We start from the raw sequence: 26604 nt of genomic DNA, 5'->3' as shown, positions 1-26604 counted from the left end.
ATTTACTTTTGCATGGGTGGCCCAATCCCCCCCCCCCCAGGCCCCCCCCCCCCCCCCCCCCCTCTTTAAGGTTCTAAGTAAAAACCCCTTATAGAAAAATAAGAAATCTCCAAATATCCATCCCGTCCTTGAGACGTCACGAGGGGCTGTTAAGGCGCGACACCTGTCATGATCGCCAGGACTTCTTCGGCCCCTCGGGGTCCACAGGAAGCGGCCAAGGTCAAGCTCTTTAAAGAAAAGGAAGGGAATGAGTAGAAAATAACTGACTAACGACAGACAGTCACAAAGCATCAGATCTGTCAAATCAAAATAAAGCCTCTTTAGAGCCAGAGGCTGTTTGTACAACTTCTTGTATGTTGGGGAATACGTGTGTACACAAAGTATTTATCTAAGCAAGTGGGCTGCATCCTCTGGAAGATTTCTTAAGTGATAAAATCAATTTGCTTCCCTCAGTAATCCATCCAAATGTTTGGCTTAACAGCATTCTATGCGAGCTGCACTGATCTGACCCAGGTGATTTAGCTGTTAAAACTCTGGACGTGTTACAGGGTTTTGTTGACTTATTTCGCTGTGTTGTTTCTTTCCTAAATTTTATTTATTTTTTTTCCCCCTTCGACAGTTCAATTTGTAGCCATCTGTGTCATATTATGTCATATTGTGGGCTGGCAAGAAAACAAGTACGAATTCTTCCGCACTTAGCTTGTATGGGAAGAGGAGGAAGAGGAGTGAGAAAGGGAAAAGTGCCTGAAAGTGGTGCAAACCTGGTGTCAATTTACCTCGACCAGCTGCTTGCGTTTTGATGGCTGACGGGCAAAAGCTTCCCTTAATAAAGAAATTATAGGAGAAAGCTCTTCAGCACTAATGGATCTACAAGTGCTCGAAATGGTCAAACATAATGCTGAATCCGTTTATTTGACTCGGAGATTGAATACATTACGGACTCCCGAACAGGATGTTTCCTTGTTTAGACTGACTGTTTTTAAAATCTTTTTTAAACCACAGAGACAAGGCTCCCAAATTGGGAACAAAGTACAAATAGGCTAAGGCTTAAACCAAAAATCACAATGTTGAACTGATGACAAAGAAATTTTACATAACTCATTGTTCCAACAAAAATTACAAGTAAACAGTATATTGACTCCATAAATGAATCAGGGGTACCAAATAGTATAAAAAACCTAATTTCCTTGTAGAAAGAAAAATCAAGTTTGAATGAAAATAATTACATTTTTAATCTGAATCAACCAGAGGTATGAATAATTTTGAGGCTTAACTGTAATTCTTTTCATTCTGCCACTTTTTTGAGCAATGTCAGCTGGGCTCTCAGTGCAGACTGACAATCTATAAAAATCTCACACAAACATATTTTTTTATCAATAAAAACTTTCAACAGAGGCAAATGCATTTGAACTTGATCTGTTTCCCCCCCCCCTTGTTTCTTTTCTTTTATTAAGCCACTGTCCACCCCTTTCACACATTAGTGCCTAGGAAAGTCTATGACCTTTTCAGGAACACTGGCATGTAGTCTTTGCAGTCATATCTCATATTGAGCTCCCTAATGCTCCGAGTGTGGTTGCTGTGCTTGCTGCTGTGTCGCTCCTGTCACTGCCTCCAATTCCCCCAGGCATTTTGGGCCCTCAGCAGTGTCCACCACCCACCCGCACGCACGCACGCACGCACGCACGCACGCACGCACGCACGCACGCACGCACGCACGCACGCACGCACGCAAATCTCCACTGTAATGTAATTGAAGACCAACCCAAATGTGACATTCACATGCAGGACAGAAGAGAGGTATGCATGTAGATAATTGCACACACCGATATGCATTTCGACTACAGACGCACTGGGTGAATCCACAAACTGAGTGCATGAGCAGGTTTGCATCAACACGCATGTAGCCAAGCACAACAATGCAAAAAACAAACAAAAACAAACAAAAAAAAAAAAAACACTCATACATTTAAATGCCACACTGCCCACATTGCTCTATGGAAGGGGTTACCAGGGTTGGGGAGCCAATGTTCAACCCAATAATTACTCACAAGCCGTCTCTTACTGAGACACGCTTACATGCACACTGACCACAAAGCTAGCCGCCTCTGGACTTAGAAAACCGTCACGGCGCAAACGAAACACTTGGCTCTTTCTCTGACTGTTTTCCTGTGTTGCTGTTATGGGTTCCTGCTCAGGAGCTGGGGGTTCTTTTGTTACATGACAGCGGTTCCTGTGTATCCTTTCACAGCCCACTAATTTGTCCGCCTGCCTTCTTCCTCAGTGCTTCTTCATCCGTTACTTAAGTTTCAGCTAAGCATCTCAGGTGGTCTGTATTCAGGTGCGCCGAGGACTATTATCCACAGGGAAAGACTTATAAACGAATATTTGAGTATAGCCATTGTAATGAAAATCTCAATGTAGGGGTTCTTGGATCATGTAGCTGTGTAGACATTTTGCTAATATTAAAATTGGTCAAAACACAGCATTTTCTTAATTGAGATGGAATTTTTTTTTCTTTTTTTTATACTTCCACATGCTTAGTTTCTGCCTAGATTAACCATTTTGTGAATGGCAACTCCTCTCGTAGCTCTGATAAACACATATGAAATATGTGAAAGAAGTAGATTTAAGCTCACAGAAAAATATATATATATATATATATATATATATATATATATAAATCCTTAATTCAATTGCTACATTTGGCATACCTTAGCTTAAGTTTTTTGGCACATCTTTACCAGGGCTGCCAAAAAGTGCAGCCGGGGGGTGGGGGTTGGGGGGGGGGGCGGCTGTAAATTCATCACTGCTATTCCAACATGTGTTGTTTGACTCTCAACAGGTTTACGCGCCTCCAACCATGCTGCAGTTGCAAAGCACCTTGGGTGTTCCCAAACTTGCCCGCTGGTGCCCCATTACCCAGACACAGAGTGACAAACGGCGCAAACGCACTCAAAATGTTGATGCAATCAAGTTGAGAAAACATCTCCAGGGCCTCCCATGCAGCCGCCCTCTCTGCCTTTCTCCTTCAATTATAAAAATATCACCACCACCGAAAGGAAACTTTGAATTAATAGCACAAAGATAGCTGCAGCAGGTAAGCTGGTGGGGCTGCACTCCGTCATTGTCAAAGCGGTGTCTCCAACAAAACAGTTTGCATACCTGCCCAAGTATTACAGAAATTAACACCTCCCTTGCAGGTACAGTAATCAACGGGGTGACAGGAGACAATTAATTAGGTCCATCTGCATCACTGCCTTTACATAATTAATGGGGCTCATTACCAAGCTGAACTGAGCCACTTACATCCACAGAGCCAGGGTAGTACAGAAGGGTAAAAAAAATAAAATAAAAAATTGTCATAGGTTTTACAGTTTTTCCAAATTCCCTTCACACATCAATCTATTCGTCTTAAAGTTTAAGTGTTAAAGCAGTGATAAACACTGAACTTAATCGCTTCTGCTTATTGCAACATAACAAAAGACATTTAAAAATTTCTGGAAAAAATATTTTCTTCAGAATTTAACTTGGGCAATGTTATGAGTTTGACGGAATCTCACGTTCAGCTGTAAATCCACGGTTTGACCTTTTAATCTAAGTCCAATTGAAAAAGCACACAAGTAGGTAAATTATGAGTTTATGAACTTTGATGCATCAGTGAGAGTTTTTGATTTTATTTCTACCTGTCAGATATATGTACATATTTAAAGGAAGCTTTTCCCACAACCCAAAAGTGTGGGAAAGTATCTCATTGAGATGATTTGTAGTATACAAGAATTAAAATTTCAGAGTTGCTTTATGAAAATAACAAGTTTGATAATAACAGGACATTTTAAGGTTGGTAATTGGATGCATTTTTTTTCTCCCCCCTTTTATTACTCCAGAGCTGGAGGGAAATATAGAAATACTGAGATTTTGCTGAGTTCTTTGTTTTAACACAGCACATTCAGGAAGTGAGGTTTTATCTGATTCTAATTGCTTCTTATGTTGTTTGGCAGAGTTTAATTATGTGCCAGCAATAGAAAAAGAAGCAATAAAGTGTTAAAAGTAAGACTAGCGCCGTGATGAAAAACATGTGGCTGTGCACACTGCAAATACATTTTATTTTGACTTAATGAATTATATGAAGGTATAAAAATTGTCACAAAATGTTTGGCATTTTGTGACAATTCTCCCGAGACGTAGTTTTTTTTTATTGTGGCGTTTTGCATTTCATTCTGTTTTTGTCACAGTTTTAAAGGTCAAATGTTATCAAACTTCAGAGCCAAAAAACTTGGTTGACCTTGGAAATCCTTGGTTTCTCAAAGTGAATATCTTGATTTTTCTAATGTGAATTAGAGCCTTTTCAGTCATGCCCTCCAAACCAGTGATGCACCTATCATGAAATATCATCCCTGGATGATATTTGCAGCAAGCTCACAGCATTTTGTCTTTATACTTATTTATACTATAATCGATTAAATGACACTTTACTAGTTAATTTGGAATAGATATGCTCATGTCTCATAATCTATTTCTAAATGGTGATATCGAAGTATTAAGCTTGAATCATTTTTAAGCTCAACAGACGAGCCTTAAAATAGTTTGAATTTCAAACTGATCAATCTTTTTAGTTGTTCTGAGTTAACAACAGTCATCAAATTAGCCAAAACAGAGACAATATTTGAGCTTGTTTGCCCAACATGGTAGATGTGAAAAATGTCATAAGCTACACTTTTGGGAATGCATTGTTAATGACTTGGGAAAAAATAAAATAAAATAAATAAAATACACTGCTGCAGACTGCAGCTGTTCCTGAGAGTACCTTGTTTTCCTCCTCCTCATCCCTCCTTTCTCTCAGTGAGCTAATGAAGGCCTTGTAGCCCACTGTTATTAAAATTACGCCCTTGCCTCTGATATTAATTGGGTCCGTAATAAGGAATGCACCAGATTCATTATTTAATTGCAAGGGCACACTTGGAATACAGTTTCTGAAATGTATTTTTAATGAAAAACACTACATCCTGACCTAATCATATCAACCTTATTCTATCTAATTAAGAATGCAAAAAATCATTAGAGTTGCAAAATATTAGTTTCGGCTCTGTCGGGCTTCTCCTTTCCTTGCCTTCATGAATATATTTTTTCCCCCCCTGTCTATGATAAATAGTTAATGAGGGAAAAATGACAGAAATTTGCATGTAGGCAAATTAGTTTAATAGGGATATGTCTTTGCTGAGTTAGGAAAGTGACCCTTTTGCGCAGAAGAAATTGTGACAATAATTATAAAATAATGGCAAGGCCTATCTTATTTTGATGAAATATTGTCTAGTTATATAATATGAAAATGTTAAGCTGTAATAAACCTAAATTTTCATCATGGCACAGAATGTGTTAGCATTTTATCAGAGTAATAGCAGCAAATTAGGTGCAATATGACAAATGGTGGAATTGTTGCTTTGGAGGGAAGAATACAGTAAATGGAAGGATAATAAAGAAGTGTACCACAACAAGCGTTTCCCTGATGCTAAATGGGATGTTTGCTTAATAAGAGGCTTTAACACACACACAAAAAAAAATCCAGGTCTGACACATTATTAGTTTAGTTGGCTTTCAAAAAACATCTCTGTTCCACACAGATTTTTCCGTACATTTGAAGCGTTCAATTAGTTAACTGAAACTGAATTTTAAATGTATATAAATATCAAACGTACATAAAAAATTGTAAAAAAACAAAAAACAAAAAAACAACAACAACAAGATCTTCAATTGTATTTCTCCCTTAGGATGAGAGTGTTTTGCACTTTTACTGAACTAGCTTAAAGTTCAGTTCTAAACTACAGAAATTTACGTTCACAGCTCTCGAGTAACAAAGACCGTATTCCTGACTTTAAAGTTCAAATTAAGAATATCTTATTTTACGTTAATAAAAAAAATAAAATACATTTATTTTAACCTTCTGCTTGTGGAATCCAGACAGACTCTGAAGCATCTTTGCATGGGGTGTGTGCACATAACACACCTCAGAGTGCAGTACAAAGCATAGACAGGCATGGATGTTCTCAACCGGTGATCGCTACAAAAATAGCACTACTAACATCACCTTGAAATACTGAGGCTTTGTCCAAGAGCCTCATAGATTCTAACCTGTGTTTACTCTTGGGTTGGGTTAATAGGTTGTCAAATGTCCAACGGACTCAGTGCTGGTCCCTTTGGTCAAAAACAGCACTGTTACGTTCAAATTTCATGAATACCATGAGCATGCTCAGCCTTAGCCTCTATAACACCATATAAATACCACAGATTACACTAAAAGGTGTCTGCAGTTTGATCACTTCATTCCATTTCCCTTATCTCTCTAAGTCACGTTTTCAGTGTTGCAAAGATTTGACATCATCTGTAGGCTCGGCACCACTAAACCCCCCCGATGACATTACAGCTGACCTTTACCGGGCTGTCAAACATCTGACAGCCATAATTTCAAGTGAATATACATCCTGGGAAGTTGCCCTGCCTGACACGAAGACATGCCCGGTGTAACGCATCCACAGAGTTCACGTTGTGTTTTTGATTGAGCGGTCTTTCTTTAATGGAATATCTTCCAAAATGGGCTTTTATAGACTAATCAGGCAGCGCGCTAGTCGGGTTTCTATTTTGGTAATTATCTTGTACTAATTAGAATGAAACTAAAGACCTCTGAGATGGATCTCAGCATTCTCACATGTAACTAAAGAAATGACATGAAACCAGTCCACGCTATACGTCCTGGTATGTGGAATTTCTCCTATAAAGTTACTAGTGAATATTGAACTACCGCAACGGTTACAGCTGCGGTAAGAGTAGCTGTAAGCTGCCTTCAGATTGACATTTGGATCACAGACTTTCTATCCTACTGCGCTTACGATTTCTTGTTTTGCACAAGCTAACCAATCATCCTAGTATTAATGACCTTACAGATCATTCTGACTTTAAGAAAACAGTATTTTGTCCAGGTTGTCTCCAAGGAATTTATTTTGAAAATAAAAAAAATAAAAAAAATGCAGAGGGCTCGCTTGGTGATGAGCTCACCTTTCGTCTCTCTCCATTGAAGCCTCTCCACTGCTCTGCCTTTTTGACAATGTAGCTGAGTTCCTGGTTTGACAGCTCGAGGTCTTCGGGCAGGAAATACATGCCCTCTTTGGCAGTGAGTCGCTGGTAGACATCCAACATGCGACCATCGTTGTGGAATCTGGAAGGTGTGTCGAGAAAGAAGTGAAAACCGAGGTAACGTCATTCCAAATTTGCTGAACTTGGCCTCCGAAAGCTCATGTGCTACAGGAATGCTAGTCGAAGAAGAAAAGGCAACTTTGCCAAAACAGACTGACTGACCGGGTTTCTCACTAAAAAAAAAAAAAGACAAGAAAAAAAAAAACATCCAAAAACACTTGAAATCTTTATTGATTGCAGAGCACATATGGGTGATGCTCTTTAAAGTCTAATACATCAAGAGAAGCAGCAAAAGGAATCAAACAAATTGGCCTCTGAGTAAGAAGTGCTTTGTTAACACAAGCCGACTGTAGCTGCGTCCATGCTTGGCTGGGTGTCTGCATGGTTTTACATCTTTTTCAACGTGTGGGAGTCAGATCCTGGGATGTTCTTCGGTGTTAATGCCGAGCTTTAAAGATCCCAGTTGCAACGATTGTACATGCGTCTGGAGAGGCTGGCTTGAGTCACAAGAAAATGTTCTGCAGAGCAGAAGGCATATTGATTGATACCTCCAGATGAATGCACACAACCAAAGTGTTATTTTTGTTTCGCCACACACACACGCACACGCACACACACGCACACACACACATACGGGTTGCATGCAGCCAACCTCTAAAAAAGAAACACCATGTCTGTAAACAAATGCTTTGGCCGACCATCAAAACTGGGAGACCTTGTGCCCTTCCACAGAGATTCTAGTCTGTCAAAGGGTAATCAGCTCTCAAATAAAAACAACATCAAGGAGACAAGGCTTTACACAAGGAGCTGCTACAGAGCTTTGAACTCAGCATTATTCCCCATCGCTCTTGGGAGAGGAATGTTTGTAGAAGCTTGACCTCAGACACAGGAATAGCATACAATCATTTTCATCCTACACTTGAATTTTGCTTCTCATTCATTTATGCGGTCGCTTTCTTGAAGGAACTCACAGTCTTTTCTTCCGTGCTCCTCGAAACAGATTAATTTCGCTGCGGCGGAGGAGCCCTGAACTTCGCTGCAGTGTTCTTAAACGTGCGGGTCGGACCCGGGTGACGAGGTTCAGGTGCAAAGGTCACCGTAGGACACATGCATGTTACATTGCAGAATATATTTTAGATCACATTTGTGAATAAGCATAAAACAGCTGTTTCAAAGATTGTTAATGCATCTGGAAGCATTAAAGATCTGTGTAACATATAGCACTAGTTATGAACATGAAGGAGTCTTCATGAATGTTTATGACTGTTGTCATGAAGTGTCATTTGGTAAATAATGACACTTTTAGTGCAAAGTTGACACTTTTAATGCACTTTTAATGGAAATTTTAGTACAACTTTGCATTAAAAGTGTCATTATTTACCAAATGACACTTCATGACAACAGTCATAAACATTCATGAAGACTCCTTCATGTTCATAACACGTTTATGACAGTGCCACGGCAGTCTTATACACACCCCGTCGAATAAAGTGTTACCACTCTAAGTTTATCAAACATTCTATCAGTTTTCCTTACGATTTCACATTTAAATACAGGACTTTGTGGATATTTTGTGGTTCTGAATGTCTGACCTAGCCATAAGGGAAAACAGGTGGAATGAACTCCAACTGAGCCACCTTTGATCCATCAGTTTCCTGCACCAGAATCGCCAGAGATCAAACTGATAATGAAGGTCGTACAAGGTCACAGGATGCACTTTTTTTTTCTTCTTTTTCAGAACCAACTTGTGTTTCTGCTCTGGTGCCATCATCGTCCTCTCACCATCTGGCATTAAAGATCACTCTGGATGCTTGAAAGTTTCCAAAATTCCAAAACACCAAATAACAATATCTTTCCTGCTGGGTGCAGCTGCCTTACTACATTGTGTTCAAGTGAACTGTAATAAACTCTTAAAGTCAAGACTGAGGTTTACTTCACGTGGAATTTGAAGACTTAGCGACTGATACTTCCTTTTCCATCAAACATTAACACATGAATCTGGTCCGTCTCATCAACGTTCATGGAGTTTCACAGAAAACATAGATGAAGGATGTATTTTATTTATTTTTATCAAAACGTGGCTAAACACAACCTAAATGTAATTAACAGAGGATAACAGTCTGTCCTATCTGTATGTACAGCCTAAGGGTCTTTTTTTTTTCAAAAATAGGTCAAAGGCTGTGTCAGAGGCTCTTCGTTGCAGCCAATAGCGAAACTGTATCCCATAAAATTATCAGCCTTGTTCCAACCTCATGGGCTACATTCACAACAAACCTGTTTGAGTGGCAGAAGTCATTATTCTCTGCTGCTGTTTTAATGTTGTCCATTTAGCTGATGAGCCTCCTGACTCCAGAAAATAGACGGCGCCCGAGCCACACATCGCCAAACGATTTACTTGGAAAAGTAAAAGGATTTCCTTACATGTTAAATTCCTAACAGTGTTAGGAATGTGAGAAGAAAAGTCCTCAGATGAACACCAAGGGATGTTTTGAAATGCTTTTTTTTTTTTTTTACCTGCCTTTAATTCATTAGTTTAAATGAAAAACTGGCTATTGCTTCTGTTTTTAGGAGAGCAGCATTAAATAAGTAATCAGTGAACAACAACTGACTCTTAAAACACTGTTTCGGTATTTCATCAGAGACCAAAGCAAACCTAAAACTACTTATTGAATCAAGACATGTTGCCGGAATTTTTTATTTTTTAGATTTTAGTCATGTTCATTCTACTTTAAGAAAAAAAGTCTGCATTTCGAATCTACACAATATATAACTACACACACAAAAAAATTAATGGGTTTATTGTTTTATTTTATTGGTTAGTTTTAATCCATCATTTGGTCATTTCTTGGGTTATAGAACAGATTAGAAGGAGAAACATAATTCAGATTTCACTGAAGCTCTTCCAAGAGATGAAATTTAAAAAAAAAGGTCAAATGATAACATGATATGTGTAATGATAATGTTTTGTTTTTTTTAGCATATCTCACCTGAGCAGGTAAATAGTGAGAATAGTGATGGAGAGAAGGAAGTGGACCGCGTAGAGGAACAGAGTGATGATCACTCCCGCTGCACCGGACCCATCGGCTCGATAGAAGTGCCAGTAAAGCTTGGCTGCATCTCCTACTGGTGTGTCGGGACTGTAGGCCAGACGCTTGAGAGACGACATTTTGAAGAAAACGGCAAACTAAATCAAGGATTCCAGACGATCAGACTGGACATTTACGAGACAAAAGAGCCCTTGTTCAGAGTACAGATCGCAGAATGCAATGGAGTTTCACAGATTTGTAGAATAGATTGTGAAATCAGACATCTTGGATTTATTTTCTCAGTGCAAAACAGTATTTAGGATGTGATTTAAGACACTACATATTGCTAAATCTCAAATGAGGTATTCCAGCCTTCCAAGTTTTCCAAAATAAAAAATAAAAAAATAAAAGAAAGACACCCATCTAACCTTGTACAGATTCCTTCCCCTACTTCCTTTTTTTAAAATATAATTTAAAGTCACTTTGCCAGGATAAAGTGAACTCCTATTTAAAGTGCACAAATGTCCAAGTTATTTTTAAGTGACTTACCCCGAGGACGGCGTCCACAGCAAAGACTGCCAGGGGGTCGAGGACTGTCCACACTCCCTGAGCCATGATAAAATTTGACGTGAACGAAGGGAGTGAGCCAAATATCAGCTGACAGCCCCATCTGATCAGAACCAGCAGGAACGTTACAGCGTTCAAGGTCAGGGGACCCACCACCACCATTGCCAGCTCCTCTCGGGTGTGGAGCAAAGAGCTCTGGTAGACGAGATCCACTGTGTGTGCATGGAAGTGAAATCTGAAGAGAAGAGGAAAGTGTCAATATGCATGTACCATAACAGTGTTTGTGACACTTTGCAGCTGAGGGCCAGCTGGTTCTGGCAACTCACACTCTGCGTTACATTGTTTTGCAGTTGATTCCGTCGTTCTTAATTAGTTTGACGACAATAATTATTATTAGCTGCTAGCCTCGCTGGCCAATGATTGTCTTGGACGTTAATCAATTTCCTTCCGATCAGATTATATTTGAATTGCTCAGATGTATGTCAAAGTCACCTGATGTATTTGCTGACAAAAAAAAAAAAAAAAAAAAATGGGGGTTTTTAAAGAAGTTCCCGTTTGAAAAGTTGGACTCCCCATTTACAGCAAGCCTCATGAGCTTCTTAATCTTCCCATCAGCCAGGAGGAGGTAAAGCAGTGGTGGCCGGGGACAGGTCCAGTTTTCCTCATTAATTTCCATCCGATTTGCTTCAAGAGTCAAGCATCTCTCAGATTCTGTCCATTAATCTGAAGAAGAGCTCCATTGTTTTTTTTTGTTTTTTTTTCTTTTTTCAGGCAAATCTTTATGCAGAGTCAAATCTTAAAATTTAATAAGGAGGCCTATGCATAGTTAACAGGATGACGAGGAAGGGGTGAAGGGGGATTGGGGGGGGGGTAAAAAAAAGCAATGCAATTTTGAGATTAATTTGAATCTTACTGTGAAAGTGGAACGAGACTATTGCCATTATTTAAATGGACAATATCTATCTTAGGAAATTGCATTTTGAATTACAAATGTAATGTGGACAGAGATGCATGTAGGAAATGTTAGCTAATTTATATTTACACAGGTGTGCATGTATTTCTATTATAAAGTGTTGTAATTCTTTTTTTTTAACATATATAAGTATCCTTTTGAAAACTTTGGTTCATAGCTTGGGGGTGGGGGGGGGTTACTGATTCAAATCTTTCTATTTTCTCATGCTTACATCTTCAGAAAACACCTGCACTTGTTTCTTAAATTGATCTTCGTAAGATAAATTTAGATTTATTTTTAGACCTCTGAAAGGGATTCTGTCTTTCTAATAAAAAGTATATGAAGTGAAATGTCGCTGCTTGTGCTGCAGGTTGACTTCAGTCTTAAATGGCCTTCTTATATCCTTTAACACTTAAATGCACGGCGTGTTTTATTTGCCTTGGAAGTTTCAGATTAGATCCGAGGAATAATTTATCCCAGAAAATTACAAATAGTAAACGAAGATGTTGTAAGGCATTTCCCAGGCTACAAAGGCGGCGTAAAGACCCACTGTGCCTGTAGGGTTGGAACGGATCAGGTTCTGATCTCAAGTTAGCCCCGCCCACCGAGAACAAGGAAATGTCAGGTTTTAGAGGTAGGCGTCACCCTTTACAACTCTAAATCAGAAAGATTTTCACTGCGTCTGTTAGTAGTTATTATGCTGATCATATAATCTATATCTTACAGTCCTTCACCTACAAAAAGCACATTATTGTGGATCCCCAAAAGGTCCAATTTCACCTGGCCTTTAGATGCATTCTTGTGGTTTTGCAGGTTTACGGCGGCAGTGGACGAAAGCCTTTGGTTCCAAAACAGGCCAGAGCACAGCCAAAGTGCAAAGGTCATTGACAGCAGCTTGCAGATAAACTAGATAATGAATTCAGGGTTGCTTGGCAACCTCTGATATTCTCAGTCCAGTTTCCAACTTTTAGGGACATTCCTGTTGCTCTTTTGTCTCAAAACTCTGAAAATCCAACTGTTTAGAACAAAAAAAAAGTGCATTAAAATAAGGGGTTGTCATAATGAAGTAACCTTGAGCAAAGTTTGAATTTTGCAACATTGCAGACTGCAATCACACTGAAGCTGTAACTCTGGCATATGAGGTAGTCATTACTACCCAACTGCGCCTGTGTGAGTGTGTGGGAGTCTGTGGTGAGTTTGGCAAGCTAAGGATCAGTGTCACGTAGTTATAAGATTTAATACCAGTTATTAAGAGCATAAAATATCGCATCCTGTTATGAAATACACTTAACAACAGGGCAGAAGAAAGTTGCCGTTTGTGTTTCCTGTCAACCTGCAGAGATGCGGAAAGCAGGACAAGCAGGTTTCGATTCCCTCACCTGAAATTCCGTTTTGAACAACGAGGCTGAACGCAGCACGCCACGGCACTGAGCTGCGCACCGATTCGCGCGAGCGTATCGCGGCAGAAAGAGAAAACAGAAAAGAGATTCCGACGGCACCAGAGACGCGTCGGCGAAGGGAGGGTTTCCTGTCACCACGCCGCCCACGCCGACTGTCACTCGGTGTCTCTCCCTCTCAGCGGCCACTACCAGCTCCGGCCACTGCATGGAGTGAAACATGCTCGGAGGTAGAGTGGCTGATTTGGACATGTGGAAGTTGTCATCCAGTGTTGACCCCCTCTGTTTTCACTTTTTTTTTCTAGTCCTCCTATCTGCCCCCTCAGTCTATTCTTTTCTCACTCAGCCATGTTTTTTTTTTTTTTTTTTTTTTTTTCCTCATTCTTCTTCTCCCGTCAGTTTCCATGATTTAACACATGATGCCTTCCCCAACATGTTATTGTAATAAAAACCCTCTTGTATGCTTGTTTGCGGGCAGCGTTCTTTTATTGTGATAAACTAAATCAGGGCCATGTGTTGTTGCAGTGTGATTTAACAGTTCTGTGGTGTCTTATTGCTGTTTATTATCAATGCTGTACAGCAAATAATAACAATAAATTCCTTCTAAATAAAGTCTTCTGGGACTCAAAGCTGTGCAATGAGCTAACTCCCACAGCAATGGATGTTAATATTGAGCGAGTCTTGTTAAAACGTTAATAGGGGGGATTCCAAACAGATGATTTGGGTGTATCCAGCGTGCAGGTTTGCTAACATATGTACATTCACAAACACAGACTTGATTATGGTACATTTTTCTGTCTCTTCTCATTTTGTTATCCATCTTTTGCAAGCATTTTTTTTTCCCTGAGCTTTCATACTGTGTGTGTGTGTGTATGTGAAGGTGTGCAAATTTGTGATTGGCCATTAGGCTACAGTATTCTACAGTAATCTACTGTACATCCTGTATCGTCTTCCCCTTTTTGCTCATTTATTTTCAGGGGCACACTCAGTGTTTCCTTGTGTGTCTGCCCGCCGCGTGTGTGTGTGTGTGTGTGTGTGTGTGTGCTGTGTGAGCAACGTGTGTGTGCGGGATCATATCAAAGGAGGCAAACTCACTTGTTGACAGGAACAGCAATGGCCTGAAGGTAGAGCCACTGGCTGCAGTAATGCAGGTAAAGCCTCACAAACCACATCAAAGCCAGCAGCAGAATAATGAGGCCGAGCTGCCGAACGGAGTCATGCCAGCGTCTGCGCGGTTGTTGCTGTTGCCACGACAACGGCAGGAGGCCCAGCTCGGACGGCAGCAAGTGCAGGGCGAGTCGGGCTCGATCCGACAGTCGTGGGGGACAGGAGCTCGGTGTGGTCGGTGATGATCTGATGTAGAAGAAGAAAAAAAAACACAATTATAATTTATTAATATGTGGGAATATGTTGCTTTAACCATGTATTACAACTGTTATATACCTGTTAAATGTGCATAAAAGGCCTTAAAAATTATACATGCATATGAAATCTAAGTACATTTATTCAGTGAGGGGGGGAAAGAAGATCTCATAATTATGAATATTTATTTTTAACAAAATCTCAATTATTTGAACCACCGCTATTGGTGAATTTTGTCTTTTCCTCTAAGGTGATGTTAGAAGGTCTGAGCATGCAGAAGGAGAGCTTTGATCAATCCTCTGTCCACAGTGTTTCTGTATCATCTAAACTCCTAGGAACTCTTAGTCTTCCTTTTCTAAGCTCACCCCACAATGTTTTCTACAAGATTTAGAACTGTGTGCCAAGAAGAACATGGAAGTTGAGTATTTTTGTGTCGGGTTAACCATTTCTTCCACACATTTTGGAAGAAATGCATTACTTTTTTATCAGAGATGCTCTGAAATAGGCTCCCAAGGTCTTTGAAAGAAAAAACACACGTTCAGCTTGACAGATCCGATTCATACTTAAGAATTGGCATAAGAAGTTTTTCTAAAAAAAAAAAAAAAATCATTTATTTTTGTTACAAGAGAAAACTGGAAAACTGAAAACTTAGAAAGCAAAAACAGGATTCATAAAAAGTCCCTTTATTTCTACGTTCCTAATGTTGGCATTCGATGGCAACAGATGAACAAAGGACAATTGAGCTGTATTCTCTGTATACATTGCACTGAGGTATCAGTTGGATCTACTAATGTGAATTTGTGAATAACACACTTCATTGTTTTTGCCATTCATTGAATATTCAAAGTTGGTTTTTTTTTTGTAGCTTTCATTAAAGGTAGGGAAGTCTGGTATGCAAATTGACACACATTCAAGCATGTACACAATGGTGCAGTCTCTCTATCTCTCCCTCACGCACAACACACACACACACACACACACACATAGGAATCCCTTCCAGCGATGTTCAGCTTTCCTCAGCACCTCTGTGCCGCCCTTTGTCAGGCCTGCTCAACTATTCCCTTTCATACAGAGGGCACAGATGGAGCACTGTGAAGCAAGAGGAGGAGAGAAACGGAGACAGTAGATAAGGAAAGGACAGAGAAGACAAGGAAAGGAAACTTTAAACAGCAATTATATAAAAAGATATAAAAAAAAATGAGAAAAAAAATCACCAAAAGCTGAAAGGGGCAGGGAATTAACTTTGCTCTTAATTCAGAAATGTTGAATTTTTACCGTTAATTTAAATATGAAAACCCAATTACTGTAAATCTTGACCACGTCCAATACAAGAGGATGTTTGAGGACCTCTATCATCTGACCAACGATAGTTATAATACTGCAAGAAAATGCTTGTTTACAGTGCAGCCTTGGTTAGCACTGCAGAACGTGGCTGCGGGCCTGCGCCTGTGGACATCCCTGTGTCTCGCTACTGTCTCCCAGAGCACAGTTGGAATTCACTTTGTAGTGCTCATCTTGGGAAAAATCACACACCGCCTTAAGACGAAAAACAGAATCAATTGTGTTGCTCCCACACCCCCCTTTACCAAATAATTAGGCTCGGCTTACATCAAAATGAGGCACTGCATTTTATTTCCTGCTCGAATCGGTGCAAGAATGCCAACTCTCAAACAAGCTACTCTTTTTTTTTTTTTTTGTGGTTTTTTTAATATGCTCTTCTCTGTGAGATGTGCACACTTTCTGAAGTGTTAAATTACTTGGAGTTGAAGTTCCTTCAAGCATGCTTACAACAGCAGCGGCGTAACATGCAGTCCGTGTGGGAGAAGTGGAGGTTTATTCACAAAACGCTTCGTCAACGGTTTTGGGCTAATAAATATTCACAGGTTGGCCGAAACAAACTCGCACAGAGATGATGCAGACGCTTCACAACAGCACAGACCTGTCGAGATTTTAATTGGTTCACCTAAAACTGAGCCTTCGTTTACCGAATCAAACATCGTATAAAGGATATTAGTTATTTTCTAAAGAAGGCAATTCTTTGCGCTTTGCCAACAACAAACCCCACTCCCCCAGCCTGTGTCTGATTTACATACTGAAACATGCATTAAATGTAAACTTAGTCTAACTTGGATCACACAAAAGCCTGAACTTATTTGATTATTTATTTTATTTTTTTTTTTTTTTCATTAATAAAGAATTAGATGAAGGACCCAGATATATGCTTTGAAATTCCTCTGCTTTCGGAAGAAACCAACACCACTACCCCTATATTTTATATACTCCCCAGAATATAAAAATAAAAACGAAAATTAGTATTGCGGAAAACTTTTTTTCTGCACAAACCTAAAGTTAAGTGTGTTTTCATACAAGTTAGCGATAAATAACCCCACCGGGAAAGAGGACGCGGGCGTTTTAAATGTGTGGTCCTTGCTGCTCTGTAATGGCTTCGACAGTGCACCACAAGCGTGGCTTACAACTACTTTCACTTTCTCCACGTTGGTAAAAGCGGAATTACAATGTGGGCAAAAAAACAAAAAAAAAAACAAGCAGTGTTTGCCTCAGACACAGGCAAGATGCTACCCTGTCAACTGTCATTAAATACAGACACCAAACACAACCTGACGTCCGTCGTTCACATAATGAAGACATTGGTGGTGCGTGAAAGGGGAATATTTTTAGACGCGTTTGTGCTGTGGCATCCTCTGAAGGAAGCTGGTGGGATGATGGGAATCTGTTGTCTCCTCTAAATTTTGTTCACAATTGCGGCTTCAGTTGCAAAATACTACGCAGGAAAAGAAACAGGAACGGATGGCGGATGTGTAGGAATTTCATCTTGCGGGAATAAAGGACGTTTCACTGAAACATAACAGCTCGTCCTCTGCATGACATACAGACACACTGATGAAACAAAAACGCATAAATTGGCATTGACTGGTGTATAATGCAGCTTTTTTTCTTCTTTTTTTTTCTTACTGTAGGTGCTTCTGTGAAATTGAGGCTAAAAGCTGTTTCCTTATTCTCTTATCAATGTTTCTTCCCATGTCATTTCAAACAGGAGTCATTCTCTCCTGAATGTGTCACGGCATGTAAATCAGATTTATTTTTTTGTGAATCTGGAAGAAGGAGAGCGTCCCTTGAACTGGTTCTCTCAGGTTCCCGCCCCTAATGGTTGAATGGCAAGACAACAAAACTGGAGCACTACCTTTAAAAATAGCACTAAGTGAATTGCAAGTATGGACAAGTCTTAAATGGCATGGGTAATAATAGAAGGAAGGGCGGGGAACTGGAAGAATACAGTAGAGTTACTTTTTCAAATTGCACAGTTAAGCCTGAGGGTAAGTGAAGGTAACCTGCAGATCTCTTCTGAACTAAACCTTTCAGTGAAGGACCACTTAAAGTATTAAACTCATCCCTTTATTTTGAGGCCTGGGATTGTTCTGGCACTTTCTCCGCTTTAGCCGGTGACGGTAATAAATGTTCCAAAAGCGATCCGACCTTTCGCACACAACTGAATAATGTCTTGCTGTTGGGGAAACTGAGAAATATGATAATAATAATAATAAAAATAAAAATCTAAAGTGATTAAAAAGACTTAAAAGATTAATAGATAACTGAATTGTTTTCAAAGTAGCCCAGATGCATAAACGTTGTGGTGATTAATACAAGTGCGATTATCTTAGCCGTCTGTAGATGGGACTGAAGATGCAATGGCATTTTTTTTTTTATTTCATTTAACAAAAATACTGATAAAGTGTTTATTTAATCTGTCCTCTGGTGGTTGTACAATCTGGTTCTTTCTGAATTATGTGTGAACATTCACAGTGAGTCTTTGTTTTCCACAAGGAGCAATACGTTTTTTTATTGTGGATTTCAGAGGAGATTAAACTATTGTTTTTCTTTTTTATTATTATTTTTATTTAGGCATAGGATCATTTTAATTTTACTTACATGATTCATCTGACTAGATATAACATTGATGCGTTGGATTGGTTCACCCAGAGTCACTTAAAAAAAAAAAAAAATCTCAGCTTTTATTTTGCTTTAAGATTTTGAGACGTTGGGCTGAGTTTGTGGAAATGGGCGGCACGTTGTGAGAGCATTTAGGGGGCTTGAATGGCTGAAATGGGAGATTCAAAGATTCCTGAAGCATCCATTTATGCAATCATAGTATGCTTATCATGAGGGAATAGCATTTTAATGTGTTATAAAGCTCAAAAATGTCATATTTCACACAGTTTCACATCGATTGTAAAGCTACAGGTACATTTTAAGAGAAAATTTGAGAAGAAGCCATTTTAACATATATGGTTGCAAAGGTATTTTTCAACTCTGGTGTTGGACTATTTAGTATTGTTTTAAGTAACCTTTTCAGCACCCAGGTCAGAAAGCAACAAGTGAATTGACACAAATAACCAGTGGCACATAGAGCTTGTATTTACTCCATACATACATAATAGATGGCAGAGTCACAGTGGAGCATTATAATGCAGAAAGCAATAAAATGAAGTAAGAGAGCTGAACTAATCCTAAGAAACACAACAATGAAACTAAATTAGTTTTTTTTTTTTTGTTTTGTTTTTTTTTTCTTACTTTCCAAACTTTTTTGCTGGCAATATGCACTATATTCACTTAACTGTTAACCTACTTCATAATGAGGCTGCCATTTTTACAATCATGTTTCCACAGTTTTGTTTTTCTACAACACTGGCAGTGAAAAAGTTGATTTCACATCCAGACAAGCTCATAAGGGGGAAGTCGAGTCGAGCCACGAGTTCAGCCTCGGCTCAGTCCTACGTCGGTCCTCTGATATAGCTTCACATAAAATAGTCTTCATCATGATTAAATGTTTAAAAGTTGTGACTGTTTTGTAATAAATTTCCTTGAAAACATGTTTTTGGCCCTCCTCAGACACCTTGGAACCGCTCATGAAGTAGCTGTTTCATTGCCGAGCAACATGTGGTGTTTTTATTGAGCCCCCGACCTAGCATGAGAGGGAATTAAACCGTGGAAATGCCAGGTCCCTTAGTGTGCTATAAATGAGGGAGGAAACATTTCTGGAGCAGATGCACCTGGGATCAACAAACACGCTGGAACATCCGAAGCACTCCTCATACGATCGGCTACTAAAGCTAACAGTAAAATCCTCTATTAATCCTCTTTTAAAGAAAATGCGCAAATAATGATGTCAGTCGATGGGTATAACATTAAATGATTTGTAAACGGCAAAGGAAAAAAACAAAAAACATATATATATATATATGTTTTTTTTTTGTTTTTTTTTACAGAAATCTATTCATTTATCGAATTGGGTGAGGTGCTCAGGGAGGGATGCTGCAGAAGCTGAGTATTGGCCACCTGAGAGTTGCATCAGTATTTAAATGGATTTTACTCCTCTGACCTTGCCTCATAACTGCAGGACTTCGTCACCAGAGAAATAGAGGAATGACGGAGAGAGAAAATTTGAGAAAATTAGAGGCAGAGACAGCGAGATAAAGTTGGGATTAGCAGGGGGCGCTGAGATGGGAAAAGAAAAATAATTAGGAAACGGTTAGCTAAGATGTTCAGTCAGTTTTAAAAATATATATATATTTTTAAGATTGTGTGGAAATAGCTGAATGGTTGGGGGGGGGGGGGTTATGTGTGAGGATTTTTGCCACGTGAGAGCATCCAGCTTAAACTTGCGTGACAGGACAGATCATTAGTCCGTCGCAGGAGACACACAGGACAAGTAACCATACACACTCAAAATTCCTTCAGAAAGACCAGTAAAGCCATCATGCATATAGTTGAGATGTCTAAGAAAGTCAAAATATCTGAAGAAACCAGAACCTTCTTACTGTGAGGTGCCTGTGCTTACAGTAAGAATCCCCACAACATCATGCTGTTGTCTGTATGTTTTGAGTTGGGAACGGTGTTTGTGTTGCCATAGTTTCCTGCCACACAAGACAAAAACTTTCCTTTTCAGCTTCATGTGGACACAGCACCTCCTTTCAGGTGCCTTTAAAATTGAAAATGGTCTTATGAAATTTTTACTACAGTATTGGATGTCTTTTTGCCGTTCTTAGCCCAGACTTTTGGAGCATGTGGCTAACAGTTCCACTGTCAACAGATTATCATCCACACTGTGGATCTCTACAGCGCCATCAGCATAGCCATGGGATCAGTACCGTCATTCCCTGGCACTCAGTTCATGTGGCAATCTTTTTTTTTTTTTTTTTGGTATATTTGCAGCTGTGTTAATCTCTGTCCTTTGTTGGATGATGAACTCCTAAGAAATGTTAAAAGCTTCATATGCTTTGAACACCTTGATGTCACTCCCCACTAACGAAACTTGTCCTCCCTTGTAAGAACTCAAACCTTAAAGTGGGGGCTCGTCCAATTTGCAGCTTAGACCATAAGATGACATAACCCTGCCTCTCCACAGCTTTATCTTTCATGGTTGTTTCGTCAGCATATGGGGAGCTAAAATCATATGTAAGCCACAGTTTTGAGATTTTTCTTTGAACACTTCAACATGCTCTTCCATTTTTTGAGTTTATAATTTCATTTCATTGCATTACTGTTGGAGTGAGTTACACTCAACCATATTTCTGTTTTGAATCTATAAGCTGAAATTGATGTCACATCTTGATTATGCATGATTCTATAATTTGTTAGTTATGTCATGAAAGCCACCTGTCAGATAATACCACCACATTTTCCAAACGGTTCACACTTTAATGCAGAAGACAGAATGCGTTGTGTCTATATATATATTTTTTGGATTCTTCGGAAGTGATTTATTATTTATCACGCACCCCTACAAATAGTTTCTGTCATCTTTCTCCATCCGATGTCTTTCACTCATTCTTACATGTCAGTGGGAAACACACTGACTTGACCGAGACCACCAATGGGACCGGAGCCAGCTCTCAGCAGACACCCACCTCGCAGCAGATTAACCAATCATTTGGCGTTGGCTTGTCAGGGAGCTGACAGTCCTACTTTCCATAAAGGAAACAGCATGTTGACTTTGTATGTGTGTGTATGTCTGAGAGGCCTGAGTTGACCCAGGGCAAGTCTGGCCACAAGAAAAAAAAAAAAAAAACCCTGGCATGTGCACCCAGGCCGAGGTAGCCAGGGGCCTCGGTTTCACACATATGCACACGTAGCTGGGCGCGCAGACAAGCGCACGAGTTTCTGCCCCCTCAGCAAAGGAAAGAGCACTGGGAAGCAGTGGAGCCTCAGAGGTGACCAAGATTGTCTTTATGTTGTCTTTATCCACCTCTCCTACCAGCGTTACAGTGGAAATACTTGACCCTTGCCTCTGAGCTGTGAACCAGAGCAGATTGACAGCATGACTTTGGTGATTCCTTCTTCACGTTCTCTCCAAGTATTTTGGATTTTTATTCAGAAAAACAAAAAAAACAAAAAACGCAGATTCAATACAAGGCACACGATGCCGATCCACTAAAAGTACAATGCAAGCACCTGCGAGCATAGTGACTGCTCACTTTGTTTCTTATCTTGTATGTATGCATGGATACAGACTAAAACAGATGGAGGGCACAGAGTGACAGAGAGCCAGAGACACAAACTGAGGGGAGCGCTCCGATAGGCTCAGTCGGGGGAAACGGGTGGAGAGGAACGCTGGTCCCCAACGAGGCGAGCTAAGTGGGGGGAAATTAGGTCAGTGTGTTCCTTGTGACTCCACAGCAAGAACATGCGTGTGTATAACGCGTGTGTTCTCACTGGTACACCTAAAGAGTCACACCGCACCAGAACAGACGCGCGCTGCGTCGATCTGTTGGACTTTGTGTGTGTAGCGGTGCGTGCTGCAAGGTACTCTGACGCCACTGAACTTCTGCAGCATCAGTCAGATTAAATTCCAAAACTTTTCCTAGCGATTCACAACCAATCCAACCGAGACGGAAAAACAAGGATGTAACTAATCATAGCATCACAGTCTGTGACGAAATTGTTCAGAATAGGCAAGAGTTGAATAAAGGTTACGTGACTTTTATCCCCATTTGGCCACGTTGTCTTCTAATTCACGCTTTTGGGACTAATGGAGCCTGCCGCCGCGTGTCCTCTGGAGGACGAGGACGCTCCTCTTTCTGTAGCTTCCGCCAAGCTCTTGTCTCTACTCATTGTCTTTTCCTGTCTCCAGACCAGGACACGTCACACATACTATAATTGATATGAGATTTAGGGGGTATATTTTAATGTAATTAGAATCTTGGTAATTGGACTAATTAGATCTAATTGCTATGTGAGAATGACTTTGATTAAAACAGGTTTTCTCTCCTCAAACCAGAGGAGGAAAAAAAGAAATAGTTCGGTGACATTGGTGGGATACAATGCAAAGCTAATCGACTGGAAAGCTCTGATGGATGAAGGTTAGGTACAGTGATGTACAGTGGACCAAAAGAAAAAAAACAAAAAACAAAGTAAAGATGTGAGAATTTCTTCAGGTAATTACTTTTAAAAAGATTTTAGTCAAACTCAGAGAGCCAAAAAAAATCCTGATATGCTGGCAAACTATCTGAGTCCGAGTATGTTTAGATTCTTACAAAAGTACCAAAACGCTGAAATCAATAACAGCAACTGTATTGAGCTAAGTGCTTTGATTATTCTGGGAAACATTCGGGGTGGGGAAGAAAAAAAAAAAAACAGGAAAAAATGCCAGTTAAGTTACACATGCCAACATCAAATAGGCTGGAAGGTCTGCAGAAATCTCTCATGCATGTTCAATTGGATAACAGCGGCATGGTATTTTTAACCAAAAAGAATGGATCATTCTTGACTTATTTTTATATTTTTCCCCTTTTTCATCTGACCAGAATTGACTTTGTGTGTGTCAATACTTGCAGTAAAAGGTGCTGTATGTTATTCTTTGAAGTTGGACTTAATGGATTAGACGTGTTATCAAGGCTTTCAACACAAGCCTTTTTTTTTTTTTCTTTTTAGGCTAATTGTTGTGCCTCGGGGATAAGAAACTTAGACCTTGAAATATGAAAAGCATTCATAAGTTGACATAAGCTGATCTTGAACAACATTGTTCAGAGGGACAAATAGACCCCTTAAACATGTTGTATACTGTCACAGACCAACTAAAATATTCAGTAAATTGAACTTGGGATCTTATATGTCCGACCATCACAAAGAAGTCCATCATTGTAAAATGTGTGGGGAAAAAAAATTATAGAGGATTTTCACTTTTTTGTTGTTTTTTTTAGGAATAAAAATCTTAAAAGTGTGGCTTGTGTTTGCATTCGGGCCCATTTGTTCTATTTTGTAGAACAGTTTTCTGCTGCAGCTAGCTCTGATCATTTTGAGGTTTGGCTCTTCCAGATTTGCACATCTAGGAACTTCGAAGTCAATTTGAGCTTCCAAGTCTTGCCACAAAATTTCCATCAGCTTTAGATCCAAAACATGAAGTCGGTTTGCCTCGTTGCCATCCTGCTTGTATTTAGCTCCATCCATCTCCACAGCAACTTTGACCAACTTTCTTGATTCTGCCAAATAACAGCATCCCCACATCATGATGCTAAGACCGTTATTTTTCACTTTGGCCATGGTGGGTTTAGAGTATTAGTTTTGACCACACACAGTAGTTTGCATGTAAGCCAACGAACCAAGAAAACAACATTAGCTTCATTTGACCAGAGCAATCTGAAGTATAAACATAACCTGAATTCAAAATGACTTGAACTGAACGCCTTCTTTCATGTATTTATTTTGTTCTCTTGCGGCTTTTTTCGATAGCAACAATTCCTCCCACCTAAACTCTGATTGTCTGCAGCTTCTCCAGAATTACCATGGGCCTCTCTTTGTAGTGATTTGGTTTCTTTAATACGGCAGAATAGTATTTGGGGAGGGAGGGGAATCATAAAGGGGAGTTGTTGAAATCTTTATTTGCAAAAAAATTTTGAAAACCACATTTAATTTTCCTTCCTCTTTACAATTACACATTATGATACTTTATGTTGGTTGCTCTGATAAAATATGCTGAAGTTTAAGATCCTTGCATGACAAAATAAAGGAAAAAGACTACTCGGAGATAGTCACTTTTATCAGTTTTGTGTCATATGTCTTTATTTTCACAGCACACAAAGTATTTGCTTCCTTATCTAAACTAGAACTATTGTTTGGCCAGTTTCAATAAAATTATTCCCTTGCATAAATATTTCATGGGGTTCTACAGTGCATATTAAAGCTCAATACATCCCTGCACATTTATTTTACAAGCAGAATGAAGTCCCCACTCTGACTTTTATAGAAATGCATTATCTTACCGCATTTCTGTCATCTGCGCGCTATCTGATCCGAATCTCCGCGTTTCCATGTGTTTGCTTAATTATGCATTAGCCACTGATTTGCACATTTGTGTCAGGATGCCCCATAAAAATACCGATGAGCTAAGCCTCGTGCGGCTCAATAGATGGCAGTAAGATCCCTCAATCACTGCTGTATGAATCCGCTTTGCACTTAAAGCACATGAATATGCAGACGTGTGTGTGTGCACATCCTGTGCACTCGTGTAGACAATATATACAGAGCACATAAACACAAGCAAACACTCTCATATGCACGCTCAAAGAAAAAAGAAGAAAAAAAAAAGCATAGACACACGGACAATGCCAAAACAAACGGTGATAAAATGACAGCAAATAAAGACATAAAATGAATTCATTAAAAGAAATAAATAAATCTTTTGTCCAGATATCTGTGAGCCCTGCAGTCGCAGAGAAGCCCACAGCAATTCAAGCAACACGGGGGAATTACGGTTAAACGGTTTGAGTTTCATACTGCAGTGTCTCTGCCTTGGTTGTAAAAATTTAACACTTGCACTGTACCCTTCTAATAGTCTGATTAGGTGAGGGCAAGGAGGAGCTTTTAGCTCAGAGTTACTGTAAAGTGAGTGCTCGCAAAGATGAAATCAATAGCTGCAGCACCTTCACAGGGCATCGGGGGAAAAGCTGAAGTTCTTACTCAATACAACTCGTATGTATAACTGACAGCAAGCGTCTCGTCTCCCCCAGCCGACGACTGCTCAGAGGTAAAAAAAAAAAAAAAGCAGCACTATGAATAATCGTGAAAACCATTTAATTGTGTCCCTTTGTGTGCAGTCTGCTCGGCTTCTGTGCTCGTTTTGTATTCGCTTTTACCCCCCCCCCCCTGCCTCCACAACCCCCCTCGCCCCCAAGACAGTCCCTGTGTCGTCATTTGTTGGCAGGATACGCTGGTAATCATTCGAATTCCCTGAGTATGTTCAGAAGATGTCAGGGAGTAGTCTCTGATCTTGTTTAATATGTGACCAGCAGCTATAAATTACAAACTCCCAGAAATGCAGAAACAAGGGTACTCCGAAATCTCCCGGGAGAATTTGCTTTACGTTCCTCTTGCACATACAGAGTCTCCCTCTCCTCCCCTTAATTTAGTTGGGAGTTCAAATGAAAAACAAATACCTGTGACTTTGGAGTTGAAATAGACTATTTCACTTTTGGGCTGTTTTGATGCCCCTTGCCTTGGTGCTTCAGATGAACATGACCAAAGTTGTTTGAAATTCTCTGGTCTATTTGTTTTTCATTTTTTAAATTAAAATGAAATGCTCAAAGCCACACTGAGGACAAAAAAAAAAAAAAAAAAACACTTAAGTTTCAAAACTACTTTGTTGTACTTTGGGAGCAGAGAAATGGCATACATGCAAAGACAGAAGCTTAGAGCTTCATGAACAAAATAAATACAACACAAAGGCTGTGTTCACTTCGTCTGAAAATAAGTTTGAATCTAAGTAAAAGAAACCGAAATAGCTATATTTTCACTCCACAAGATTATTTTTTAATTTCTGATGAACTCCATCTCAGATCATTCCATGTACTTAGCAGTGGAGTACTTCTCTACATCGTCATAATACAGGTCAGAGTCAAACCCACCTGTTTTTGTTATTTGTAGCGGAAAAGCTCATTCGTTCTTTCTTTCTAACCAATATGCAATTCCAATTAAAGTCGTAAAAGTATTCAACAAATGACTCCAAGTTAAATTATCTTAACTTTTCCACCCCCCTTCCTGCTTCCATTTTGTAAGTAACATAAATAAACTACTTTACACCAATTAAACTAACTCCATTAAT

The 26604-nt window shown here is 39.6% G+C and overlaps 1 protein-coding gene across 5 annotated transcripts in view; it reads right to left on the bottom strand.

Annotated features, from left to right (window-relative positions):
- Positions 1 to 26604, bottom strand: part of ofcc1 (orofacial cleft 1 candidate 1) — an 88978-nt gene that overhangs the window by 19470 nt on the left and 42904 nt on the right. For all 5 annotated transcript variants that reach the window (XM_015037111.1, XM_015037112.1, XM_015037114.1 and 2 more), the window contains 4 exons: positions 14223 to 14480; positions 10761 to 11013; positions 10173 to 10336; positions 7048 to 7207 (listed from right to left, as the gene is read on the bottom strand). In XM_015037111.1, coding sequence (XP_014892597.1) covers positions 7048 to 7207; positions 10173 to 10336; positions 10761 to 11013; positions 14223 to 14480 — 835 coding nt within the window. The remainder of the gene's footprint in view (positions 1 to 7047; positions 7208 to 10172; positions 10337 to 10760; positions 11014 to 14222; positions 14481 to 26604) is intronic.

Source organism: Poecilia latipinna, unplaced genomic scaffold, assembly GCF_001443285.1.
Source record: "Poecilia latipinna isolate Pla-1442-1.1 unplaced genomic scaffold, P_latipinna-1.0 Scaffold394, whole genome shotgun sequence".
NCBI classification, from domain to species: domain Eukaryota; kingdom Metazoa; phylum Chordata; class Actinopteri; order Cyprinodontiformes; family Poeciliidae; genus Poecilia; species Poecilia latipinna.
This window is presented reverse-complemented; position numbering and strand designations above follow the sequence as displayed.